Source organism: Myotis daubentonii, chromosome 1 (assembly GCF_963259705.1).
Source record: "Myotis daubentonii chromosome 1, mMyoDau2.1, whole genome shotgun sequence".
Lineage (NCBI taxonomy): Eukaryota > Metazoa > Chordata > Mammalia > Chiroptera > Vespertilionidae > Myotis > Myotis daubentonii.
The window spans coordinates 230,001,865-230,026,579 of record NC_081840.1 but is presented as its reverse complement, the minus strand read 5'-3'; the positions used below and the strand labels follow the sequence as shown (position 1 = coordinate 230,026,579).

General features: G+C 55.0%; 1 protein-coding gene across 4 annotated transcripts in view; it reads right to left on the bottom strand.

Moving 5' to 3' along the window:
• Positions 1–23,595, bottom strand: part of SLC2A9 (solute carrier family 2 member 9) — a 63,344-nt gene extending 39,749 nt beyond the window's left edge. Inside the window, exons 1-3 of one of the 4 annotated variants that reach the window (XM_059675758.1) lie at positions 23,578–23,595; positions 10,195–10,281; positions 4,170–4,271 (exon numbers count right to left, since the gene is read on the bottom strand). In XM_059675758.1, coding sequence (XP_059531741.1) covers positions 4,170–4,232 — 63 coding nt within the window. In that variant the 5' untranslated portion in view covers positions 4,233–4,271; positions 10,195–10,281; positions 23,578–23,595. Of the gene's footprint in view, positions 1–1,395; positions 2,320–4,169; positions 4,272–6,067; positions 6,147–6,471; positions 6,588–10,194; positions 10,282–23,577 lie in introns of those variants that run through there. The other 3 variants (XM_059675760.1, XM_059675759.1, XM_059675757.1) reach the window with 3 other exon arrangements.
• Between the last annotated feature and the right edge of the window lie 1,120 nt (positions 23,596–24,715).

The following is a 24,715-nucleotide window of genomic DNA, read 5'->3' as shown; positions in this document are numbered from 1 at the left end:
ACATCTCGCTTCCTGCCCTCTGCTTCCAGGCACTGAGCCTGCTGCAGACAAGATGCTGGTGATCACATGGAGGATGAGACAGAGGATGGAACACAGCCTGCCCTCTATATTCAGGGGTTCCACCTCCGTGGGCTCAACCAACCACAGATTGGAAACATCCCCCCAAAGTTACAGTGCCGCTGATGTGTACGTCCTAGTCACCTGAATGATGGTTATGTCTGTACTAAACACTACGGCCTTTCAGTCTTGTCATTATTCCCTAAATAACACAGTATAACAACTATTTACACCACATGGACACTGTATTAGGTATGATAAGTAAACTGGAGATGATTTAAAGCATACGGGAGGGTGAGGGTAGGTTATATGCAAACACTACGCCACCCTATATAATGAAAGGCTAATATGCAAATCAACCAAACAGCGGAATGACCGGTCGCTATGATGTGCACTGACCACCAGGGGGCAGGCGCTCAATGCAGGAGCTGCCCCCTGGTGGTCAGTGAGCTCCCACAGCAGGACCACCACTCAGCCAGAAGCCTGGTTCATGGCTGGCGAGGACAGTAGAGGTGGCAGCACTAAGGATGTTCAACTGCCAGCTTACAGGGAGAGGGCCAAAGGCATCAGTCAGACATCCCCTGAGGGCTCTGTGACTGTGGCAAGAGGGTGCAGGCCGGGCTGAGGGACCACCCCCCAAGTGCACGAATTTCATGCACCGGGCCTCTAGTTTCATATAAAGGACTGGAGCATCCACAGATGTGGGTGTCGGAGGGAGTCCTAAACAAATCCCTGAGGATACCCAGGGGCGACTGTCTTTTTCTGCAGTAAGAGCAGCTTGAACTTAATGGGATTCACTGACGGAACAGAATCGCACTGCGGACAGAGCACCATTCTCCATCGCTGTCTGTAAACTCACCCTCTGGGTCTCGGCTCAGATGCCACGCCTCCTAACCCCACCCCCTGGCCGTGCTGGGCACCTTCTCTCCCTGGGCCCCCCTGGCTCCCCCGACCACCACTCCTGCTTGTCTGAACCATCAGCGGGGGGAGGAGGACAGGGGGAGCCATCTCCCAGAGCCCCCGCCCCTGCATGTCCCCCTGTGCCCACCACCCTTCACCACCGTCCCCAGGGGCAGAGGGTACCTGCTGTGGCGACAGGGAAGGAAAAAAGGGCCACCGCCCAGCAAGGTCTCCTTACAGGAGCAGTCATACCGGCAGAAGGTGCTGTCGGCCGCAGGACACTGGCCACAGGGTTGGAGCACCGATGGCCAAAGTCACCGGGATGAGATGCCAAGCCCCGTGGCCTCGGGGCAGGCAGTAACAGGCACGCACTGCCACCCACACTGTGACCCGAGCCCTCGGGGGGGCGGGGGGATGGAGGCCCACGTCTCTGTTTACCTTCTTTCTCCTCCCACCTGGCTTCCCGCTCCTCGGCCAGGCCCCCATGGGGAGTCCGGGGGGGCTGGGGCCCCATGTGAGGGGCGCTGAACCGGGCTCCTCCCGGGAGTCCATGCTCCGCTTTCCGCAGTGCCCAGGGCATCTCCGAGGCCCAGGAGGCAGAGTCCATGGGAGGGGCGGCCCGGCCGGAAGTGTGGCAATTCTCTCTTGTTTGAACAGGAAATGGGCAGTGATTTTTTCCCCCCTGATCCCAAGTCAGAACCGCAACCGGAGCAACAAGGGAAACCTGTCTTCTCAAGGATCACCCCTGGGTGTGGGTTTTCCTCTTTAACGAGGCCAGAGCAGGGAGGGAGAGACCAGCACAAAGCCAGGGCGGCTCCCTCAGGCAGGGGTGGGAACGTCCGCCCGCAGGCGCCGAAGGCCTGAGAAATCCGTTGGTCCGGCTCTGACAAGGCGTTGGGGGTGGGCGGATGAAGTGTTTGGCAAATAGAGCAGGCTAATGTCTAAGTGGACACTTTTGTATGGCCTGGCCGGCGAATGCCGTTTTAAATATCCAAGTGGCCGTTGGCAGGAAAAAGGTTCCCCACCCCTGCCTTGAGGGTTGGGACGGATGGACTTCGCAGTAGAAGCCTGGTGGGAAGCCAAGCCTGACTCCAGCCCCTTTTTTCCTCTTTCGATGCGATTGGCACGTAGGGAACACACTGCCAATCGCCACTTTGCTGCTGTGCGTCCTCAGGCAAGTCGCTTTGCTGCTCTGAGCTACCATGTTTCCAAGTGCCAAAGGGGAGACCGCTCCTGCCCTGACCGTCCTGCAGAGTTATCCAGGGGCTCGGGGAGAAACCACGAAGCGCATGCACAGATGGGCATGGCTGCCTGCAGCTCTGGACCTGCAGGAAGCGAAGAATCGGCCACGGGGTCATTACCCACCCTGCTCACTCAGCATGGGCTGGCAGGTGCCTCCCTCGTGCCTGCCCCCTCAGGGGCTCAGGGGCTCAGGGGCGGCGTTCCTGCGACCAGACCCCTCCTGCCCACGAGGACGGGGTGAGAGTTAATTTGCCTTGTGATCAACCTTCCCCAAGTCAGAGAACCACCTTTAAACCCTGTTCAGGACAGGCCGCCTTGGCCCTGTGCTCCCAGAGGCAGAGCAGATGCTGAGGCCACAGGTGTGTTTGGGGGGACAAAGAACCCCCAGAGGCCAGGGCAGCCTCAAGCCCACAGACAAGAAGCCAGCAGACTGGGCTAAATGGAAAGCGCATACTGAGATCAGACGTGGAGCCCCGCAGACCCGCTGGGAGCGTGCCGTGTCACACGCATGTGTGAACGTCCAGCCCACGACGCACAACATGGGGAAGTAGCCGCTCAGTGGGGAACCAGGATTCCAGAGAGACAAGCCAGCCCTCACCGTCAGGCTAGCGATTCCCTGAGCATATGAATCAGTGCAATCGCCATTCTGCATATTAATCCCGCAAGGAGACTCGGGGACTCGGGGAGAAGCAGCCCTTCTGGAATTGATTTGCAGCCCGCCCTGCCCCCCTCCATGCGCCCTCTCCCCCATCTAGGACGCTGACATAGACACTCTCAGCTATAACATGGAATATGATGGTTGAGAATTCCCCAGGGAGACACAGAGGAAGCACTGAGCCAACCTGGGGCTGAATCCTGGAAGACTTCCTGGAAGAGGTGGCTCCTGGACCACTAAACCTGGGGAGTATGCTGGCCAAGAAGGGTGTGGGAGGGCACTGAGCCAAGGCCCAGGGTATTAGGGGAAGGGAAATAGTCGGGTGTGGCTGGGGCCTACGGAGGGAGGCAAGCACTTCATATCAGTGCCGGCACAGGGGAGCCATGACTCAACCCAATACAAGCCCTGAGAAAAGCCTCTGGTGACTACCTGGAGGGAGTGTCTATAGCAGGACTCTGGATGGCCTGGGCAGGTGGCCCTCCCCTTCACACCTGCGAGGTGAGGATAATGGCATCCAGGCTGCCCAGTTCACACTTCCCTGGCCATCTGGCCAATATGCGTGTTGATCTTTGTCCTGCTAAGTAAAGGTTTCATATAAATGTGGACATTTTCTCCTCTGAGTCCTGGTAGCTCCCACACCCATCACAGGAGACCAGGCACACATGGGTGGAGGTATGAGACCGGCTCCACCTTGAACTGGCTGCAGAGCCTTGGACAAGTGGCCTCAGCCCTCACCAAGCCTCGCTTCATCGCCTGTGAAATCGGTGGCGATGCCTTCACCCTTGTCTGGCCGGGAGAAGCGAATGAGAACCCCGGGTGTGAAGGTCCAGCACAGAGAGGGTGCTGACCGGCTCCTGGTTTTTGCATCTGGTTTGGAGAGAGGGCTCAGGGAGTCCTGAGGAGGGGGAGAGAGGCTTTCTAAGTGCTGAGGACTTCCTGGAGGAGGGGGCGGTGACCTGGGCCTGTGGTGGGTGGGGGACCGGTTACAGTGTATCCTGAAGGACGATGCCATCATCCCTCTCCACGTCAATGTCCCCTTGATCTAGAGAAATGACCTCTGGAATGGAGATACCTCCCCCCTCCAAATCCGGAAGGTCACCTGCAGATAGGATTTTTATCAACCGCAGTACAAGCCACCTGAGGCCTGTGCCTCACCTCATACACTTCACGGTACTTCCCATGTCACCCTGCATGCAGCCTCTGTCCCCTGGCCTGACCCCGCGTAGCCTGCATGTCCCCGGGGCGGGAGGGGCAAGGAGGGACAGCCCCTGAGTCCCCAGGCGCTCCGGTAAGAGGTAAGGGAGCCAGGACTGACCGATTTCTTTTCCTCCAAATCGCTTTCTTTGTTAGCGGCCGGGTCCTTGTCACTGAGCTTCATGGCTTCTTTCTCAGGTTTGGGACTGGGCTTTTTTTGTTCCTGAGGAAGAAGAAAAAGGAAGCAGCCATTAGACTCCTGCTGCCAGTGATAGGTAACTCGGGAGTGGGCAAGGAGCGCTGGTGGAGACACCCGCACGGGGGACCCCTGCTCCTGGGCACCCCCTGCTCCTCTCTGGCCTCAGTGTCTCCATTTGTGAGATGGTTGGGTGACTACGTCTGTGTCTGGAACGCTGGCTGGATGGCTTTTAAGTACAGGCCTCTCCCAGAACATTCTCGTCTACACGGTCATTCTCGCACTGGGCACATCTTGTGAACACTAGACTTCCTGTCCCCAAGATGTGAAAATAAAAGCCGGGGAAGTTAAAACGAAGTGATCCCTCCCTGTTCAACTGGAAACAGTTGCCCAAATTGCCACCTGGATCCCTGGCAGACAGAGCTAAGGGATGGTGCAGCTGCTCTGGAGATTGGGAATGTTTAGGCCCTTCGGCCCAACTACTCCATTTGTAGAAGCTCACCCTGAAACAGTAAACAATGTGCACCAAGATTTCAGCCAGAAATGGCATTGAAACATTTTTTTTTTCATGTTAGAAAAAATGGCATTCACAATAGGAAAAGATATGGAAGAGGGAAGTTTAAATAAATGACGGTACCTCCCCAGGATAAAAATGCACAGAGCACTTTAAACCTGACGTGAGAGAACGTTACTGTCCCGAGGAAATACTCAGGACTACTCTCACTTGACAAGAAGGGGAAGATTTATGAAAGAATATACATTAGTCAACATTAAAAATAGATGCACTTCCTAATAGCCATTCTTTTTAAAACATACATTTTACTGATTTCAGAGAAGAAGGGAGAGGGAGAGAGAGAGATAGAAACATCAATGAGGAGAGAGAAACAGGGATCAGCTGCCTCCTGCACACCCCCTACTGGGGATGGAGCCCACAACTGGGCATGTGTCCTGACCGGGAATCGAACCGTGCCCTCCTGGTTCATACATTGATGCTCAACCACTGAACCACACTGGCCGGGCTGAATAACCACTCCTAAAACAACATCCGTACTTAAACTATGCCCATGCGACTTTTAAATGCCAAATTAAATTTAAAGCAAAATATTTATACATTCAGTTATTTAGTTAATAAATATTCACTAAGCCCCTAGCATCCAGGTGATGGGGATGCAGTCTCGAGAAGGCAGCCCTTGCCCTGCCTGCGTGGAGCTTACATGCTAGGAGAGACTGTTGGGAAGCGGGTGCAGACGGCTCACAGGCACACAGATGGCTCACGGCAAGCAGACGGCTCACGGCAAGCAGACGGCTCACAGGCAAACAGGTGTGAGCGGCAAGCAGGCGGCTCACAGGCACACAGACGGCTCACGGCAAGCAGACGGCTCACAGGCACACAGATGGCTCACGGGCACACAGACGGCTCACAGGCACACAGACGGCTGTACGTGCTCAGAAAATAAACGTCCTTGAAGCAGCTGTTCCCACTTGGCCGTGATATTTTAGCCAATTATCCTCTTAGGTATTCATTTTTCTACAGTTTTTCTACACTGGGGAAACACAAAACAAAAACACCCACCTCTACAACTAGAAAAATGAGTTTTTACATTTTCTTTAAATTAAAGAAAATTTTTTTGAAGAATTAAGCCCTTATGTTCTCAAGTAGCCAAAAAGATTTAAAAGGTAAAATTCTGATTCGCACGAGAAGAAGAGACAATTCACAGAGCTAGCATTATTTTGCCTCCTGTCTTCAGAGGTATATTCTGCTGTTTTGTGAGACATTAAAAAAAAAAAAAAAAGGTAAAATTCTGCAAGAATACCGCTCTTACAGAATCAGGAGCTCTGAGGCCCAGCGTCAGCTCTGGCCTGGCGGGAATGTGGCTGGGGGAGCTGCTATTGAGGACCTTCGAGGCTCTCCCCTGCGAAACGCCACCTGCTTCATGCCAGCACCCCCAGGGACACTCAGCTCAGCACCCCCAGGGACACTCAGCTCAGCACCCCCCAGGGACACTCAGCTCAGCACCCCCAGGGACACTCAGCTCGCTGGACCGCCCCCCTCGGGCTCTCGGTGCTTCTCTAGCTGCCCCGTGGCCGGAGTCCTGTCCTCCTTCCCCGTCTTGCCTGCATGGCTCCCGGCTCGTCTCCGCTCTGGGCCCTGCCCCTCTGGCGCATCTGAGTTGCTTTCTCCCGGCCTCCCCTAGCCTGTCCCATGAGCCCCCAGAGCTGGGCCGACCTGCTGACTGCTCTCCTGTGTCCCCAGTGCCTGGGACGCGTCCTGGTCCTGGTGGTTCTCTGGAGGGGTCACCTCGGCCAGGCTGTGCCTGTGGTTGGGCACCTGGAGAGCAGGCAAGCTGTTGCTGGGGTTTTTAGAAACGAGGGATGTTTAAGTAAACCGGGTGACCCGCCGTGATACTGTGGGTGCCTCCTCCCGTCGCCTGGAGGCCCCAAGTGAAAACACAGAGGTGCCCGAAGAGGAAGGAATTTGGCCTTGAGACAACAACAGAGAAATTCTGTCTGTGGTTCCCATGTGAAAACGGCAACATCAGCATCTTGGAATTTCTATGCTGGCTTACGAATCGGCTTGGGGCTTGCCAGCACCCACAATTAAGCAAGCCAATTCCTTAAAATGCCAATCTCTCTCTCTCTCTCTCTCTCTCTCTCTCTCTCTCTCTACCTCTGTCTATACACATCACTATATCTAACATACAGATACATAGACCTTGTTCCCTGGGCCACCCTGACCGATATACTCCTCACACTGGGTCACAGCTGATTACCTCTCTGTCCACAGAGTCTGACACAGTGCCTGGCCCCAGAGGCACCTGGGAAAGAGAATGGGTGGGGTGCCAGAGAGGGGAAGGGAGAACTCAGACTGGGGTCAGATGGGATGGCCTGGGGCAGTGGTCGGCAAACTCATTAGTCAACAGAGTCAAATATCAACAGTGCAATGATTAAAATTTCTTTTGAGAGCAAAAATTTTTAAACTTAAACTATATAGGTAGGTACATTGTTATTAACTTAATTAGGGTCCTCCTAAGGCTTAGGAAGAGCCACACTCAAGGGTCCAAAGAGCCGCATGTGGCTCCAGAGCCGCACTTTGCTGACCAAGGGCTTGGGGCAAAGGAGCCAGAAGGAGGGCATCCATGGCCCGCCCCGCCTGCCTCTAGGCCTGCATCCCATCCAGCTTATGGAATGAAAGGCTGTCACCTCGGAGCTCCAGGGAGTGCCATTTGCACAGGTGACACTAAATGTCCCCCTGGAGTCACGCCACGCCGTGGCCCTGCAGGAACCTGAGTTCTGTTTCCTTATCAACCGATCAAGGTCGTCATCATCCTCTCCCATTAGGTGAGGCACCGGTTAGAAAACAGGGCTGGAGGGACGCCCGGGCAGTCCTCGCTGTCTCGTTACTGACAGGATCGCTCCCTGGGCTGGAGACCGGGCAGTAACAGATGTGGCCGAGGCTGAGTATTTGTGAGGCACCAGGTGCACGTAGCGCTCGGGCAGCAGGAGTGAGAGTGGTGCTGGGAGGGGTCCAGGGCAGTGGACAGCGTGGGAGGGTGGGTCAGGTCGCCAGGGAGCGTGGAGAAAGAGAGGGGCCCTACGGAGCCCCAACCGGGAAGGAGCAGGTGGGGGTGGGAAACGGCTCAGGAGGCCGGGCTGGAGGAAACAGGGAGGGGGTTAGAAAGGAGGAGACAGTATCCAAACGACATAAAGAACCCACAGAACGGAGCCCGAGATGGGAGGTGTGCCCCAGAAAACACGGGAACGGGCCGGGCACCGGGAAGGTGTGTGGGCGGTGGGTTGTGCTTCCTCCGGGGTCCCGCCGCTTCCCATCTGTTCCCAGGCCAGCGGGGAAAGGACGGGGCTTGCGAAGTCAGTGAGGCCCCACTGCCCAGGGGAGCCGTGGGCAGCAGGGGTCGGAGACCCCCTATAGCGACCCTCACAGAGCTGAGCATGACCAGGCGCAGAGAGCTTGTGCCCCAGGCAGCATAGAGCCGGGGCTTCAAATCCTGGGCCTACTGCTCACTCGCTGTGTGACTTGGAGGAAGTTACTTAACCTCTCTGGACCTGTTTCTCTAGGGCAGTGGTTCTCAACCTTCTGGCCCTTTAAATACAGTTCCTCATGTGGTGACCCAACCATAAAATTATTTTCGTTGCTACTTCATCACTGTCGTGTTGCTACTGTGATGAATCGTCATGTAAATATCTGATATGCAGGATGGTCTTAGGCGACCCCTGTGAAAGGGTCGTTCGACCGCCAAAGGGGTTGCAACCCACAGGTTGAGAACTGCTTCTCAACCTTGGCTGCACATTAGAATCACCTGGGAATCTTTTTAAAATCCTGATTTCTGGGCCCCATCCTCCGGAAATTCTGTTTCTTTGTTACTAATGTTGTGGCCTCACCCCGTAACAGAATTTCCGGAGGATGAGGCCCAGAAATCAGGATTTTAAAAAGATTCCCAGGTGATTCTAATGTGCAGCCAAGGTTGAGAACCACTGCTCTAAGGTTTCAACAGAATAATAAATAAGTAACATAGCCTAACAAAGTAAATACAAGCTCGGGAACGAGGTTCTGAAAACGCGAGCTTCCTGTCCTTTTGATACACAGTAACAATGCCAACATGGCTGCTTTTCAGCTCTAATCCTACGCCAGAGCCTGGCAGTGTGGCCGGGCCCGCTCTGAAGGCACAGGGCTGTCGTACTCACCGCTGGATACCCACGGCCCGGGCCCCTGGGTGCCCGCCTGCCACCACGATCCAGCAGCTCCATAGAGCAGACCTTGCTCCCGGCGATCTGATGGGCGCCGCCCAGGGGTTAGATACTTAGGAAACCACCTCCGCTACTCCTACAGCCGCTTCTCCCAATAACGAAGCCCTCACGGGCACCATGTGTGTCTGACACGTGGCCTGTCCTGTTCGAAATAAAGCGAGTGAGCCCAGCTGGTGGGGCTCAGGGATTGAGCGTGGACCCGTGCACCAGGAGGTCACTGGTTCGATTCCCAGTATGGACACGTGCCCCAGTTGTGGGCTCGATCCCCAGGGCGGGGCATGCAGGAGGCAGCCATTATTTCTATCTCCCTCTCCGTTCCCCTCTCTCTAGAAATCAATCAAAACATTTCAAAAAAGAAAGAAAGAAAGAAAAGAAAAGAAAAGAAAAGAAAAGAAAAGAAAAAAGAAATAAAGCAAGTGAGCCTCGAAGTGTCTTTACCCACCGACCTGTCGCAGAGCTCGGATCTGAATCCCGGTGGCTTGAAGTCAGACCCTCACGTACTCGCTTGTGTTATGTAAAAGGACCAAGGCAGAGGACGGGCCCTGACTCGTCAATACCCCGCAGAAGGTTGCAACATACGTGGGCCTTGTTCTCCCACACCTGGCACATGCCAGTGGTGGCCACTTCCCTGCAGGGCCGGGCGCCACTGCCCTGAGCAAAGCCCAGGTTCCGAAGCCGCGGGCGGACACCCCTGAACAGGAAACGCCGTACATACCCTGGCCCCCGAGCGCTTGGTCTGAGTAACACTTGCTGGGGCCTGACTCTTCATTTTCAAGATTCATTCTCTGCTGATTTGGCATGGAGCTATAGCTGATCCCAAGACGAGCTAACGGAAAGGAATGTGGAAAAGGGAGCAGGAGAGAGAGAGAGAGAGAGAGAGAGAGAGAGAGAGAGAGAGAGAGCAGGAACGAAGGGAGCAGGGAGAGGGTGGGTGGCGGGAGGTTACAGCCCGGGCCACCAGCCGTGGGAAGAATGGCCGGCATTGCTCACGGCCAATGCCGTTATTACATTCGCATCTGCCGGACACCACGCTAGGCACTCACGTGCTTTCCTCAACTCCGTCTTCACCACATTGATCTCCAAGTCCCTCCGTTTTCAAGCCCCTCCTTTCACCGTTCGTAGGGGTCCCAGTCCCCCCTGAAACTGCCCCCAAGCCGATCCAGGACCGCGAGGGAGCGTAGCTTACCTGTCCCCGAGCTTCGCTGGCCTGTCCCAGTCTAAAGAGCAAACAGATAGACCGGCTCCCGGTGAAATCAGATATAAACCTGGGAAACTGTGAAAGACAACAGCGTTAATGATTACATGGCGTCCAGCGCTCCTGTTGCTGTAAACAGGCCGCGAGGCCTATCTTGACGAGCGATAAATGATTAACACACATGCGCAGGTTCGGGTCAGCCAGTTCTGGACCCGGAGCTGACGGCAGAGGTGTCCTGGCTGCGTAAGCCCCTGCCGGCTAACGTGCTGACGTTCCTGGGTGCCGGGTCCCTTCTCGCTGATGTGAAGCCCTGACCGGCATAGGACCAACATGCCGGGCTGTGGGGAGGGTCAGGTGAGATGACATGCAGGACACTAAGGAGTGCAGGCTGGTCAAGCCCTCAACCCAAAGGACCAGGAGGGGTTAACGTCTCCTCTCTGGGTGCAGGAGGACGGTCAGCCGTGGAGAAAACACGAGAGCCATCACTCCTGTCGAAGTGATGCGCACGAGCTAAGCCTTCAGGACCCCGTGGGACAGGGGGCTGGAGGGGCGGACACGGTGGAAGGGACCCAAGAGTGCGCCTGTGCAGCCGGTGCCAGTCCAGGCTCAGCCAAGGCACCTGCCCAGAGAGCGGTGAGGGTGTGGGAAGTGGGGCACAGAAAGAGGGGTGCCCGGGAGTCCCCCCAGCACGGGAGAGGGATGCTGGGAGACAGGGCTGTGTGGGGAACATGGAAAATGCCATCCGATCCCCCAGGCATCGACTGAGAGCCTAATCTCGTGTCCCAGCGCCTTCATGTTGACCAAGGGGTGGGCCTGGTGAACCGGGAGAAGCCACCTGGGCCCTGGGAGACATCTGCCCGCGATGCCCTTATCAACCCGCCTCAGAGGGCTGACAAGCCGCACACCGGCGAGATGGCATTCGTGTGCCCGGGGATGTCAGCTGTGCTGAAGGCAATGCAAACGCACCCAGACAGAGGTGCCCTGGGCAAGGAAGGGCCTTGCTCTCCAATCTTCTCAAGCCTCCCACATGCCCGGCTGGTGCCCACCCTCCTGTGCCCACGCAGCTGCCCAGCCTCGCTCTCGCTGTCTCCTTATGCCGGTGAACGGCCTGGCCTCTCCGACTGCACCTTGCTCGGCCTGCCTCGTTTCCGTAGCCTTTAGGGGACTTGCTCCTGCTTAGCTCAGTGGTTCTCAACCTTGGCTGCACATTAGAATCACCTGGGAATCTTTTTTAAAATCCTGATTTCTGGGCCCCATCCTCCGGAAATTCTGTTTCTTTGTGATGGGGTGGGGCCAGAACATTAGTAACAAAGAAACAGAATTTCCGGAGGATGAGGCCCAGAAATCAGGATTTTTAAAAAAATATATTTTTATTGATTTTAGAGAGGAAGGGAGAGGGATAGAGAGATAGAAACATCAATGATGAGAGAGAATCATTGATCGGCTGCCTCCTGCACGCCCCTCACTGGGGATTGTGCCTGCAACCCAGGCATGTGCCCTTGGCCGGAATCAAACCTGGGACCCTTCAGTCCGCAGGCTGACGCTCTATCCACTGAGCCAAACCAGCCAGAGCAGAAATCAGGATTTTCAAAAGATTCCCAGGTGATTCTAATGTGCAGCCAAGGTTGAGAACCACTGGCTTAGCTGCTTATCCTTGAACGCAGACATAACAAGCATGGGAGGAAGTCTGCTTACGTTTTACAAAAAGAAACAAAAACAGGACAAAACAGAACGCAGCTCCTTGCTCGGAATGGCCTCCCCTGGGGTGATAAGGAAGTGTGTTCCACAATAACGAGTGTTTGTCCAAGGTTTATAGGAACACGGAGACCAAATCCACAGCAACTGGAATCTGTTGCCCAAGAACAAAGTTCGCCTCCCGGCCCTTGCTGGCTCCTCGATGCCCGAGATCCTCTGTCCCGTCCTGACCTCAGTCCCTCCCCTCCCCTTGACGTAAAGAAAGCCCGAATTCTGCGCTTTCATTAGCGGTTCTTTGGGAGGCTCATCCACCATCCTCTCGGCTCACCGGCTTTCCGAATTTCCTCCCCAACACCTGTCACGCGCCTTACTGGCCGTGGTGCGGCGAGCGGCATGAACTTGAACTTGGTTGCATTTTCAGGCGCAGTAAATCGCTCTCTGACGCCAGGATTGTTCAACCGCTGGTTTTGCAGCATCCGGACAGACAGTGTCCGAGGGTGACAAGGAGCCTGGGGTCCAATGTCAGACCTCAGCGCTGGCCCTCCGCTCCCCAGCCACCTCACACCAGGCACGTGCGCTCTGTGAAGTAGCGGAGGACTCGCCGCAAGGTCAGGTGCAGATTGAATGAGATGCCGCCTGTGGCAATGCCTGCCCTGTCGCAAGCACCGAGTAAATATTCACTGTTGCTACTATGCTTGAGAAATCCCCTTTTTAAAAAAATTCTCACTGGAGGATATTTTTTTCCATTGATTTTTTGGAAAGAGTGGAAGAGAGAGAGAAAGAGAGAAATATCGATGTAAGAGAAACACATTGATTGGTTGCTTCCTGCATGGCTCTGACCAGGGCCCGGGCCGGGGAGGAGCCTGCAACTGAGGTACACGCCCTTGACCTGAATCGAACCCAGGACCCTTCAGTCCGCAGGCTGATTGGTGCTCTTCTCGCTGAGCCAAACTGGTTAGAGCGGGAAATCTCTTTTTTGATCATTATTTTTATTCTTGGATCTTTATTCTTTTTCCAATATTTACAGAACACTTACTATGTGGCCATCTTACTGCTAGATACTGAGAGGGGTACACCCGTTACTTCTATTGGGTAATTCAGAGACTGGGCAGAAGAATGAGCCAAGGCAAGGGGACTACGTTCAATAGGCACCTGCTATCTGCCAGGTGCTGGTTATAAGTAGCCTTATTTACTCCAAAAGGCAGAGCCTGACGTTTTGTTATTTCCACACTATGGCGGAGCACACCTGGGTTCTGGAAGTCAGCCCACTTGCCCGAAGCAGCTCGGCTTGTGAATGAGAACTGAGGTTTCAAGTAAGACCACCCATGCCCCGCTGATGTGGCTCAGTGGCTGAGGGTCGACCCATGAACCAAGGGGTCACGGGTTCAATTCCCAGTCAGGCACATGCCCAGGCTGCTGGCTCCACCGGGTAGAGGGTGTGCAGGAGGCAAGTGATCAATGATCATCTCTCATCATTGATATTTCTATCTCTCTTTCCCTCTTCCTTCCTCTCTGAAATCAATAAAAATATATTTTAAAAAAATAAAATAAGACCACCCACGCTGCCGGCCTGACTGGGATCACTGCGGGAGAGCCCCTCCCAGAGGACACGCCCATCAGGAGCCTCCTTGCCTAGAGTTCAGAGAATCTCTCCTTTGCTCTTGGCAGCCCAGCATCCAGACTGCCCACTTTGGAGGCCCTCCCATGCCTGGGTTTCATGGGCTCACCCTTCCCACCTTCTCTAGAATTTCTCTCCAGCAACTGTCCTATTTCTCTGCAGCAGCATCCATGTCTCCATCTCTGTTCCAGGCTAGCAACACAAATGTCTTAATATCACCAATCAAAACAAACTAACCAAAAAGGTGAGGATGTGGAGAAATGGGAGCCCTCGGATGTTGCTGGTGGGGATGTAACTGGTTTAGCTGCTGTGGAAAGGAGTTGGGTGGTGACTGAACAATTAGACACAGGATCCCCATGTGGTCCAGTGACTCCAATCCCAGGTGCACACCCAGACCTGCTGACAGGTGTTCAAGACAAATACATGTGCACGAATGCTCACAGCAGCTCTGTTCACAGAAGCCAAGAGGCGGGGACAGGCCAGATGCCCGTTGGCTAACGAGAGGATAAGGGGTTGTGGTTTATCCACACAAAGGAATGATGATCTGATACATGTGACAACGTGGAAGGACCTTGAGACCATTGTGCTAAGAGAAAGGAGCCTGACACAGAAGGTCACCTGTTCCATCATTCCCTATCAATGCTCAGGTGAAACGACAGAGGCAGGAAGCAGCTGAGTGGTGGCCAGGGGCTGGGGGCAGGTGCGAAGGGGAGCAGCTATTTAATGGGGGAGGGGTTTGCTTTGGGGGATGGTGAAAATGTTGGGGAACTAGACAGGTGTGGCTGCACGGCACTGTGAAAGCGCTCAGTGCCACTGAACTGTTCACTTTATTTTTTTTATTTTTATTTTTTAAATATATTTTATTGATTTTTTACAGAGAAGAAAAGAGAGAGTTAGAGAGTTAGAAACATCGATGAGAGAGAAACATCGATCAGCTGCCTCCTGCACATCCCCCACTGGGAATGTGCCCGCAACCCAGGTACATGCCCTTGATCAGAATTGAACCTGGGACCTTTCAGTCCACAGGCCGACGCTCTATCCACTGAGCCAAACCGGTTTTGGCAACTGTTCACTTTAAAATGGTTCATTGGCGTGGCTTGGTGGTTGAGCGTCAACCTATGAACCAGGAGGTCGAAGGTTCAATTCTGGGTTGTAGGCTTGATCCCCAGTAGAGGGGGCGTGCAGGAGGCAGCCGATCAATGATTCTCTCTCATCATTGATGTTTCTATCTCTCTTTCCCTCTCTCTTCCTCTCTGACATCAATAAAAATATATTTTAAAAAATAAAATGGTTAATTAACAAATCAAATACAGTGGTTAGTTTGATAGTAAGGGAGTTACACCTCAGTTTTAAAACAACAACACGTCTGCTGGCCCCAGGCCCCCTGTGGTCACCTGCTTTCCATGCTCTCTGCTACAGCAAAGTCTCCCAAGGAGAACCCACTGTCTCCGCTCTCTCCTCAGCTGCCGCCGCCCAGCGGGGGTTTGACCCACCACACCACTCACGTTGAGGACACCCAGGATCTACGGTCAGTAGTCAAGTCCTATCACCTCCCTGCGGCTTGGATGAAGCTGACCGCTCTTCTTCCGCTGGGTCCTCCTAGAAATGTCCTTTGCAGCCACGACACTGGCCCGGTCTTCCCTCCGCCTCCCTGGCCACCCCTTCTTAGTCCATTCAGCTGCTCCCCCGCCTACCAGGCCTCGTGGTGGAGGGTCCCAGGACACAGCCCAAAGCCCCCCTTCTGTTCTACCCACACTCTTCCCATGAGTGACTCATCCAGATGGGTAGTAGCCTTAAAACCAATGATATGCTGCTGACCCCCAATTCTGTCCCTCTGGCTCAGACCTCTCCTCCAGGTCCAGATGCACATGTCCACCCTCCAGTCAGTGCCCCCATGTGGCTAAGCAGCGTCTTGAACATAGCAGGTCCTAAACTACACTTCCGATGTCCATGTTCCAGCCCCTCCGGCCCCCCAAATATCAAAGACGCTTTCCTTCCTCCAGACTCCCTCCTAGTGCCTGTCCAAATGATCAAAACTCTCGTCGCTTCTGCTCTCAGTTCTATCCGGGCAGATGACATCCTCTGTCACCTGGGAGACTGTCTGCCATGGCCTCCCGGCAGCTGTCCCTGCTCACCTCCCGCGCCCCCCCCCCCCCCCGACGGTTCCATCCAGCGGCATCTCCAGTGACTTCCTACAGCAAAAACCAGTCCAGGCGACGCACCCTGCTTAACGCCTCCATGGCTTTCCTGGAGTCAGACCCTTTGGCCCGGGTTCAGACCCTCTGCCCGTGCGTCAGCGTGGTTTAGCGGGACGGACGCGGCTTTGGCCCCAATGTGACTCAGCTTCCATCCCTGACTGCCACCAACCAGTGTGTGACCTTGAGCAACTCCGTTGCCCTCAGCTGCCTTACCTGTGTCGCAAGCATGACAATATGTCCCTGTGGGAGGAGGAATAATAACGTGTGGACATAACACCAACACCTGGCAGAGGCTCGTGAATGGGGCCTATTTTTAACACCGGTAAGTCAATCATTCATGAAATTGAGCGTGTCCAGGATAAATATTTATACTTAGCTGCTCCTTCAGAGCTCCCCCCTGCTTCTTGTGTGGCTAGACCAGAGTTGACTAACAATCCTGCGGGAGGCTTTGGCCGCCTTGATGACCTTGGGATTCCCGGGGAGACTCGGTATGTGGTTTGGATGTCAAAGGAAAGGCTGTGGACTGGATCCTGGCCAGCTCGCATCTTCCTTAGACTTGCACAGGTTCATGGGAGCTACTTCACTGAGCTCCTGCCTGGTTCTCTCCCTTTTCACTGGCCTCCTTCCACGATCTTCTGTGGGACCCTCTCCTCTCCCCCTTCCCTACCTTCTCCTCTTCCTCCCCTCCCCTCTCCCACCCGCTCTTCTCTCTGCACTCACTGCACAGGGTCTCCCATCCCATCTGTATGCTGACTCCCCCCGTGCTATTAGACGCCCCTGCTCCCCTCCAAACCTGCTCCTCTGCCTCTTTAGCTTCCAGGTAAATGGCATCGCCATTCTTCGCACTCTCCTCACCCCAACCTAATCCTGAGATCCATCCAGAATCTGACCACTTTTCATCAAAAGCATCTCTTCCACCCGAGTCTGAGCTACTACCGTGGCCTCTTGCCTCTTCTCCCTGCCTCTGCCCCTGCCCCTCATAGCACCACCATCACCATCACCTCCACCATCACCACCATCAGCACCACCATCACCATCACCATCACCATCACCTCCACCATCACCATCATCACCACCATCATCACCACCATCACCACCATCATCACCACCATCACCATCACCATCACCATCACCTCCACCATCACCACCATCACCACCATCATCACCACCATCACCACCACCACCATCACCACCATCACCATCACCATCAACATCAGCACCACCACCACCACCACCACCACCATCACCTATGCCTACGCCTACACCTACACCTACACCTACACCTACACCTACACCTACACCTACACCTACATGGTCATGAAACAAATAGAAAAAGTAAATGGACAGAATCATGGGTCCCTTTGGGTTTTGTGCGCCACAGAGTTCTGAGTCCGTGGCCTATACTGGCTCTTACCTTGAGGGTGAAGATGAAGGACCCTCCTCCCTGCCAGATGGGTGAACTCTCTGAGATCCACTTGACCTTGGAGCCCCAGCTGCTGGCCCACCTTCCCAGCTGAGGTTGTGCGTACAGAGTTCAGGCTGATGCTCTGCCCTGAGGCAGCAAAGATTGTTTCCCTGCCTCACGCCCTGCACCAAGGACGGGGAATGCTGAGGGGACCTTCCTTGCTACCAGGCGCACTGACCCAGCACCTGCTCCCAGGACCCCTTGCTCAGCCAGCTGTCATTTCTGTGGCCCTGTGACAACTCTTCTAAGCGGGGACACCCAAAACGCCTTAGCCTTCCAAGGTGGGCAGTTACTTTTCTGGGTCTGACAAAGCTTGGGTCAGGGCAAGGGGACAGGGAGGAAAAACAAAACAGCAAATACAAGTGCTCTGGGCGCTGGGCCTCTTTCCTTCTGTTTCCTGAGGAGCAGCTGCTGGGAGGGGACAGAGGAGCCAGCAGAGGATGCCCTCTGTGCCACAGCGTGCGGAGGGCAGGCCAGGGAAGGTGAGTTCTCTCTCCAGGTTGGTGAGGGGCAAAGAGGCAGAGCAAGGGAGGGGCAGAGTCAAGACTGACACCCCCACTGACCTCACTGTTTTGCCCTGGCTAGCTGGACTCAACCACCTTGTTCAACTCCTCCAGCCCCAAATGAGCTCGTGGGACGCTAAACCTTCCAACCTGAGGAGCAGCCACAGGCCAGGCCACACATGGACACCTGTTTGCTGCATTTCGCCAAGCAAACTCTCCTCTAGAAATCACCTGTCCATCCTTCCATCCATCCATCCATCCATCCATCCATCCATCCATCCATCCATCCATCCTTCCATACTTCCATCCATCCATCCATCCATCCATCCATCCACCCACCCATCCACTCATTCTCTTATTCATTTACTAGAGTCCCGGTGCATGGAATTCGTGCAAGAGTAGGCCTTCCTTCCCCTGACTGCCAGCACCGGCTTCCCTCTGGTACCTGGGACCTGGGCTTCCCTCACAGACCAGGCTTCGTCTGGAAGGTTGTCTGGAAGGATGTCTGGTCTAATTAGCATATTATGCTTTTATTATTATAGATTATTTAAAAAGGCTTCCTGAGGACTTACTAAGAGCCAGGCGAGGCTGCTGGTTAGTTGCTGGAGACACAGAAATGAAACAGATCAAGTCCCTCCTGGAAGGAGCTCACAGTCACAGGCGGGAGACAGACACACAGAGAGCTGTAACCACATGGAACCTGTTCCTTATTCACTCCACACATACTGACTGGGCCTGCCGCCCAGGCACTGTCCCAGGCACTGGGGTGGAGAGTGATGACTCCCAGCCAGAAATTCCCGCCCTCATGGAGCTTACATTCTAGGGAGGGAGACAGACCATAGCACCAAGCACGTGCATGAGGGACACAGGGCGATGGACCGTGACAGGTGCTGTGGGAAAACGGGAGAAGGGGCCGGGACGCTGGGTTGGTGGCAGGGATGGGGAGATGGCAGATTTTAAAAAGATCGTTCTGGAAGGCCTCCTTGGCACCATGCCAAACCACCATTTCCTTTTGGGAAGAAAAATCTGAACTTCTCTCTGCAGGTGGAGCGCTACAATGGAATTAGATGGGTGCAGAGTCAGGCACTTCGGGGGACCCCACAGGCCTCTCTCCATCCTCTCCAGGGGCCTAAGAGCCTCTGGAAGTCTCACTCCATTTCCTCTTTTTGTCCTGTGCCCTGTGAAAGCAGAAGTTCTGCTCTTAGGGGCTCGCGATAACTGACTGAGTCTGTTACCCTGGGTGACATTACTGCCAAGAGCGAAGATTGTTTGTCTTGCACGGGAAGCTGGATGTTGGGTCTCGTCTGCCCACCCATCCCCAGCCCTGCTGTCCCGCACCCACCTCCTGAGACCCCACCCCCACCCCAGCCCTGGACTGGGACTGCGTTCCTCCTCCCTCGTTCTGCGGCTCCGACATTCTCTTCCCTCAAAACTCAGCCAGAGCCTCGCCTTTCCCAAGAAACCGCCCATACCTACCCAGAAATCTCCCGGAGAGAGCATCCTGTTTTATAAATGAGGCCTAAGCTGAAACCCTCAGTGTCCAGCGCAGGCCCTTTTGCCTGCTGTTATCATCTGGTTTTTATCTGGGCCCCACCCCCAGGAGAACCCTGCTGGGAGGCGAGTTCCGAGGTCCCCTGCCTGGCAGCAGGGCGGTGGCGTGCCAAGCGGCATCCTCGCCACTGGGCTGGGCTTTTCCTGCTGTGGCACCCAGATGCCTGGCCTTTGCGCCCTCAGGTACCACACACCACCTCTCTCAGTGACTCAGCTCCAGACCGGCTCAAGGCCTCCTTCCCACGCTGCGGCCGCTCCCTCGCACTGTCCTCCTTGGCCCTCAGCCCACGCTCAACCCGCCCTCCTGGGGCAGTGAGCTGGCAGGAGCCCAGCCCTGGGTCAGGGGCAGGCGTCCCAGCCCCTTTGCTCTGGGCTGCTTGGCCCCGAGCCATTATTGCATCTTTCTGCACTTGGGCATCCACACCTGTGACGGGAATGACAGCAGCAAACCCCAGCTCACGGGCCGCGGCAGGGGCTCAAGGATCCTCGGGAGGGCTCGGCTGCGTGGCTGCCTCAGACAGTCTACCGCAGCGGTTCTCAACCTGCGGGTCGCGACCCCTTTGGCGGTCGAACGGCCCTTTCACAGGGGTCGCCTAAGACCACCCTGCAGATCAGATATTTACATGACGATTCATCACAGTAGCAACATGACAGTGATGAAGTAGCCACGAAAATAATTTTATGGTTGGGTCACCACATGAGGAACTGTATTTAAAGGGCCAGAAGGCTGAGAACCACTGGACAGCAAGCGTGTCAAACTCCGTGGGCCGCGTGCCTTGTTTATGTGGCCTGTGTTAGCCTTTGAGTTTGACATGCTTGGTCTACGGGGACAATGCCGGGGATGGATGTGAGCTGTCGCTGTTCAACCGGAACTCACAATTAACCCGGCCCTTTACACGTTCACATTTTTGTAATAAAGGAAAAAATTACAGCATAAAACTCATGATAGAGAAAGGAGAGCTGGCAACGTTCGGCCCACTGCTTGCAGATGGGTGACCCTGAACACGTTTCCTTACATCTGAGGCTGGGTTTCCCCGTCTGTGATACTGGGAAGGCAACTCCTAACGCACACACTTTGTGTCGTGGAGCCTCTCTTGCAAGTTCTCACCAGAAAGCAATCCTTGTGTCTGTGCGGCGACGGGTGCTACCTGAACTCACCGTGGTGGTCCTTCCACAGTACCTACGTATACAGCAAGTCATGTAGGTTGTATACCTAGAACTGATACAATGTTCTATGTCAATTATATCTCAATCAAAAAAAGAAGGCATGTACCGAGTGCCCCCTCTTTGTCCAGGGGCTCATCTTGGTATCGGGCACACAGGAAGCACCCCATAAACGTGAGCTGAGTGGACGATACAAGAAAGAGGAACCAGTCCCTTATCGCAGAGGTTACAGTCTAATTAGGGAGACAGGCCCGGGCGGTAACTTCGAGGCCTGGTGATAAATTTTTTAAAGGGAACACACAGTGCTGAGAAAGCGTGTAAAGAGATCGTGAAGTCCACAGGCAATGGCTGAGGCGGGCTCGGCCGCAAGGGCAGTGCTCTCGGCTCCTCTCCTGCGGGGCCGTCGGTAGGTGGCTTCCCGCTGCTTGGAGGACACTCTGTCCTGTCCTCCCTTCCATCCGCGCCTGGGTTTTGTCCTTCCCGGTCCCTGCCACTCCTGACCGCCTCCTGTCCGTGGACTGGTGCCGGCTGTCTTCCCGAGCAGGGGCTGTCGGCCTCGCTCAGAGGTACCCCCAGCAGCCGGCGTGGCGTCTGCCTCATAGCAGGCGCTCAGGGGAACGTGGGTGATGCCAGGCTGACCGCACCGGGCAGGTTCTCACGGGGACCCAGACACCGACAGTTCCGGCTGAGCACTTCACCCATGTTTCCAAAACATGGGCTGGCGAAGTGAAACACATCACCGCGAGCGAGCGAGCGAGCGCAGTGCCAGAGGGCGCGGGAAGGAGAGGCCCGCCAGGTTGAGACGACCTTTGACCCTTACGCCAGGGTCTGCTCGGACGCTCGGCTGCAGGTCACTGGCTGCGCACACTCACCCTGCAAACAGGAGCGGAGCCAGGGCCTCGGCCAGGGGGCGGTCCTGACTAATCCACGCATGTCCACTCCGCGCCCCTTCAGCCACCTGGCGAATGCCTGACGCCTGTCATTAACGACGCCCGTCCCAGGCCACCCTCTCTCCCGCAATGCTTCAGGTCACCGCTTTTCCTCCCCCCCCCCCCCGCCCCCTGACCCCCCCCCCCATTTGAACGTTCATGTTTAAAACTGAAAGACTGGCTGCCTCTGGGGGGGGGGTGGGAGGTGCCCAGGGCCCCAGAGAGCAGTGGTTCTATTTCTAGGCCCGTGGCAGGCTCCCCCGTCACGTGCCGGCCCTGGCTGTCTGCTGGAGACAGGCGAGCGCAGAGAAACAAAGAAATAAAGTGTGTGCCTTCGCCTCTCTCATCCGATGTCATTCTCTTCCAACTCTTATTTTTAACAGTTCATTAGAGAAACCTACTTTGGTCTCAGAAAAGTCAGTTAAGAAAAATATGGCTTTATTATTTTTTTAAAAAAAAATGACCACAGAGATAAAACCCAGTTCCTCTCACCGGGTCCTCAGCCACAGGGACACAGAGAGCCCATGGCTGAGAGAGGGCAGAGTGAGGGCTGTGTCAAGGTCACACTGCAAGGACGGAGATGAGGTGAGATTTGAACTCAGAGCTGTCTGGTTCCAAGCCTGGGGTCTCTCCTGTGTCTTTCCTTCCCCCACTCGAGCCCCCAGATCCTCCCCTTTCCTCTACCTGTGAAGGTGCCTGGCTGGGTCTTCCAGGCCCCTGGTCAGCTGGCTGAGCTCACTTTGTCCCCCTGCCGGAGCCCGGGGTCTTAGCCCTCCTCTTTCCTCTTCAATGCAGTCACCCCCACCCCCAACCCTGAATCCCCAGCCAACAGCCCCTCCTTGGGGTCACTCTGACCATGTGCCAAACACAGCGCCCCAGGGGCGTCTGGGCACCTAGCATTGATCCCTAAGGGAGCAGGTGAGCAATTCAGCGATGATGAAACTTTGATTACTGTGCAGATGTTACCCCTCACAACACCAGGAGGAAACACCATCTTTATCCATGTTTTCACAATGAAAACAACTGAGGCCAAGGTCATCCACAATGTGGTTAGCAGGGAGCAGAGCAGGAGTCAGGCCAAGCCCCCTATAGCTCCCATGGATAAAGACACGCACACGCACACGCACACGGCCTGGGCTCCGACGCCAGCTGCCAGCTGCGTGACCTTGGGCCAGTCACTTCCCCTCTCGGGCTTGTACACCCTTCCTTTGGGGCGTGGAGACTTAAACACCCTCCCTGCTTCACAGGGCCGCCCCGAGGGCTGTTTACTAACACTGACATGAGAAGTTCTCAGACCGGTGCCTGGCAGTGGCTTCACATAGGTTAGCTGCTCTTTTTCTTTAAGAAGTTTTGTTGCCCTGGCCGGTTTGGCTCAGTGGATAGAGCGTCAGTCTTCGGACCAAAGGGTTTGATTCTGGTCAAGGGCACATGCCTGGGTCACTGGCTCGATCCCCACTAGGGGGCGTGCAGGAGGCAGCCGATCCATGATTCTCTCTCATCGATGGTGTTTCTATCTCCTTCCCTCTCCCTTCGTCTCTGAAATCAATAAAAACATATTTTTTTTAAAAAAAGAAGTTTTGTTATGGGTAGCCCGCATCATGGGGGCCAGGTGAGTCCTTCACTAAAGTCAGGATTCTAGAAGGTCAAGCTGACTCCGCGGCCCACGCCCGCTCACCGTTTTCAGTAGCGCCTGCCTGTCCTGTTGCTGTTCTCTACGAAGGAAGAAGGAAGGGACACGCAACGGAAGGCTCGCCAATGTGATGGAAAGGGTTCTCTCCCGCTCGCCCTCTTCTCATTATAGAGGGGGCGCCTAGTGGACCACACGCTGACGTAGGCGTTCAGCGGAGCCGAAGCTGGCCTGCGGCCTCGCCCTGAACAAGCAGAATGACCCTGACCACGTTACTTAACCTCACAAACATCTGTTTATTGCGACCCATAGGGAGCGTTCCACCAGGATGGAGACCCAGACCCTCCGCAGCCTGGCCGCCCAGCAGGCGCGCCCTCACACCTGCCCTGTGTTCCGCTGGCTCCTGTCTCCAGAAGCAGAGCGACCGGGGCTTAAGTAATGACTCTGCTTCGCTGGGGAGAGTTTGCCCCAGAGTTCCCCACACCCACATTCCCACCGAGGGTTCCAAAGGCCATCGTTAGCAGAGAGAGGACCAGACCTCTGCCCTCCTAGCTTCCGCACAGAGCACCCCGCCATGAGTTGAACAGCTTGCTCCCCAAATTTAAAACACAAGATGCTACTCACCACCTCTGGTCTCACGCTAAGGCTCAGAGAGCCAGGACTCCCCGTGGGAGGAGCGCAGTTCAAGCCACACGTGGCACCGTGACGTTCTACCGGCTGGATTCTTAAGAACTTCCCGGAGCTCCCTGGCCTTTTTGGCAATGTTTTCCTCCAGCCTGTTCTTCCAGTCCGTCTATCAGACTCCTGCTGCCTTTTTAGGCTCCTCGCTCCTCCCTAACTTAATTTCCTTAACAAGTGTTTCCCCATCCAAACCCAGGCTTTCTCAACCTTGGCACCTGCTACACGTTCGGCGGGTGTATCTGATACAGGGGCTGGCCTGTGCTTTAGTTCAGAGGGTGTTTAGAGCATCCCTGGCCACTACCCGCTAGATGCCAGCGGCAAGGTCTCCTGAGTTGGTCTATTGTGCCCTGACCAGACCACACATGCCTCCATAGTTGCCAACTGTCGCCTGGGATGCCGAATCTCCCTAGGCAGAAGCCACGGTATTGATCCCACTGAGTCCTGTCCCTGGTTATGGAGTCACTGCAGGAGATGGTTTTTCCACCTCTGCGCTTCTATGTCAGTGAGACCAAGTGCCATGTAGCAATCTGCCCTGGACCGGGAACCCCGTGCTTCTAGCCCCTCCCTCTCCAGGCGTGGTTGTCCATAGAAGAATGTGAGTTGGATGTTTATGTATGGCCACGTTCAACAAGAGGCCAGTTTTGCTTGTGGCCCTGTATGAGTCAGGGTTCTCCAGAAAACCAGAACGAACAGGATGCGTGTGTGTATAAAAAGAAATTTATTTTAAGGAATTGGCTCATGCAATACATGGAGATTACAAGTCCAAAATCTGCGGGGCGGGCCAGCAGGCCTAAGACTCAGGGCAGAGTGGCTCTGAGTCCAAAGGCTGCTGAGAAATCCCTTCCAGATCAGGGAAAGTTAGTCAGTCGTTTCTCTATCTGGGCCATCAACTGATCAGATGAGGCCCACCCACACTAGGGAGGGTCATCTGCATTCCTCAAAGTCCTCAGATTTAAATGTTGATCTCATCTCCAAAACACCGTCACCAAAACATCCAGAATAACATTGGACCAAATATCTAGGCCCCGTGGCCCAGCCCAGCTGACACATACAACTAATCATCACAGGCAGTGACGACGAG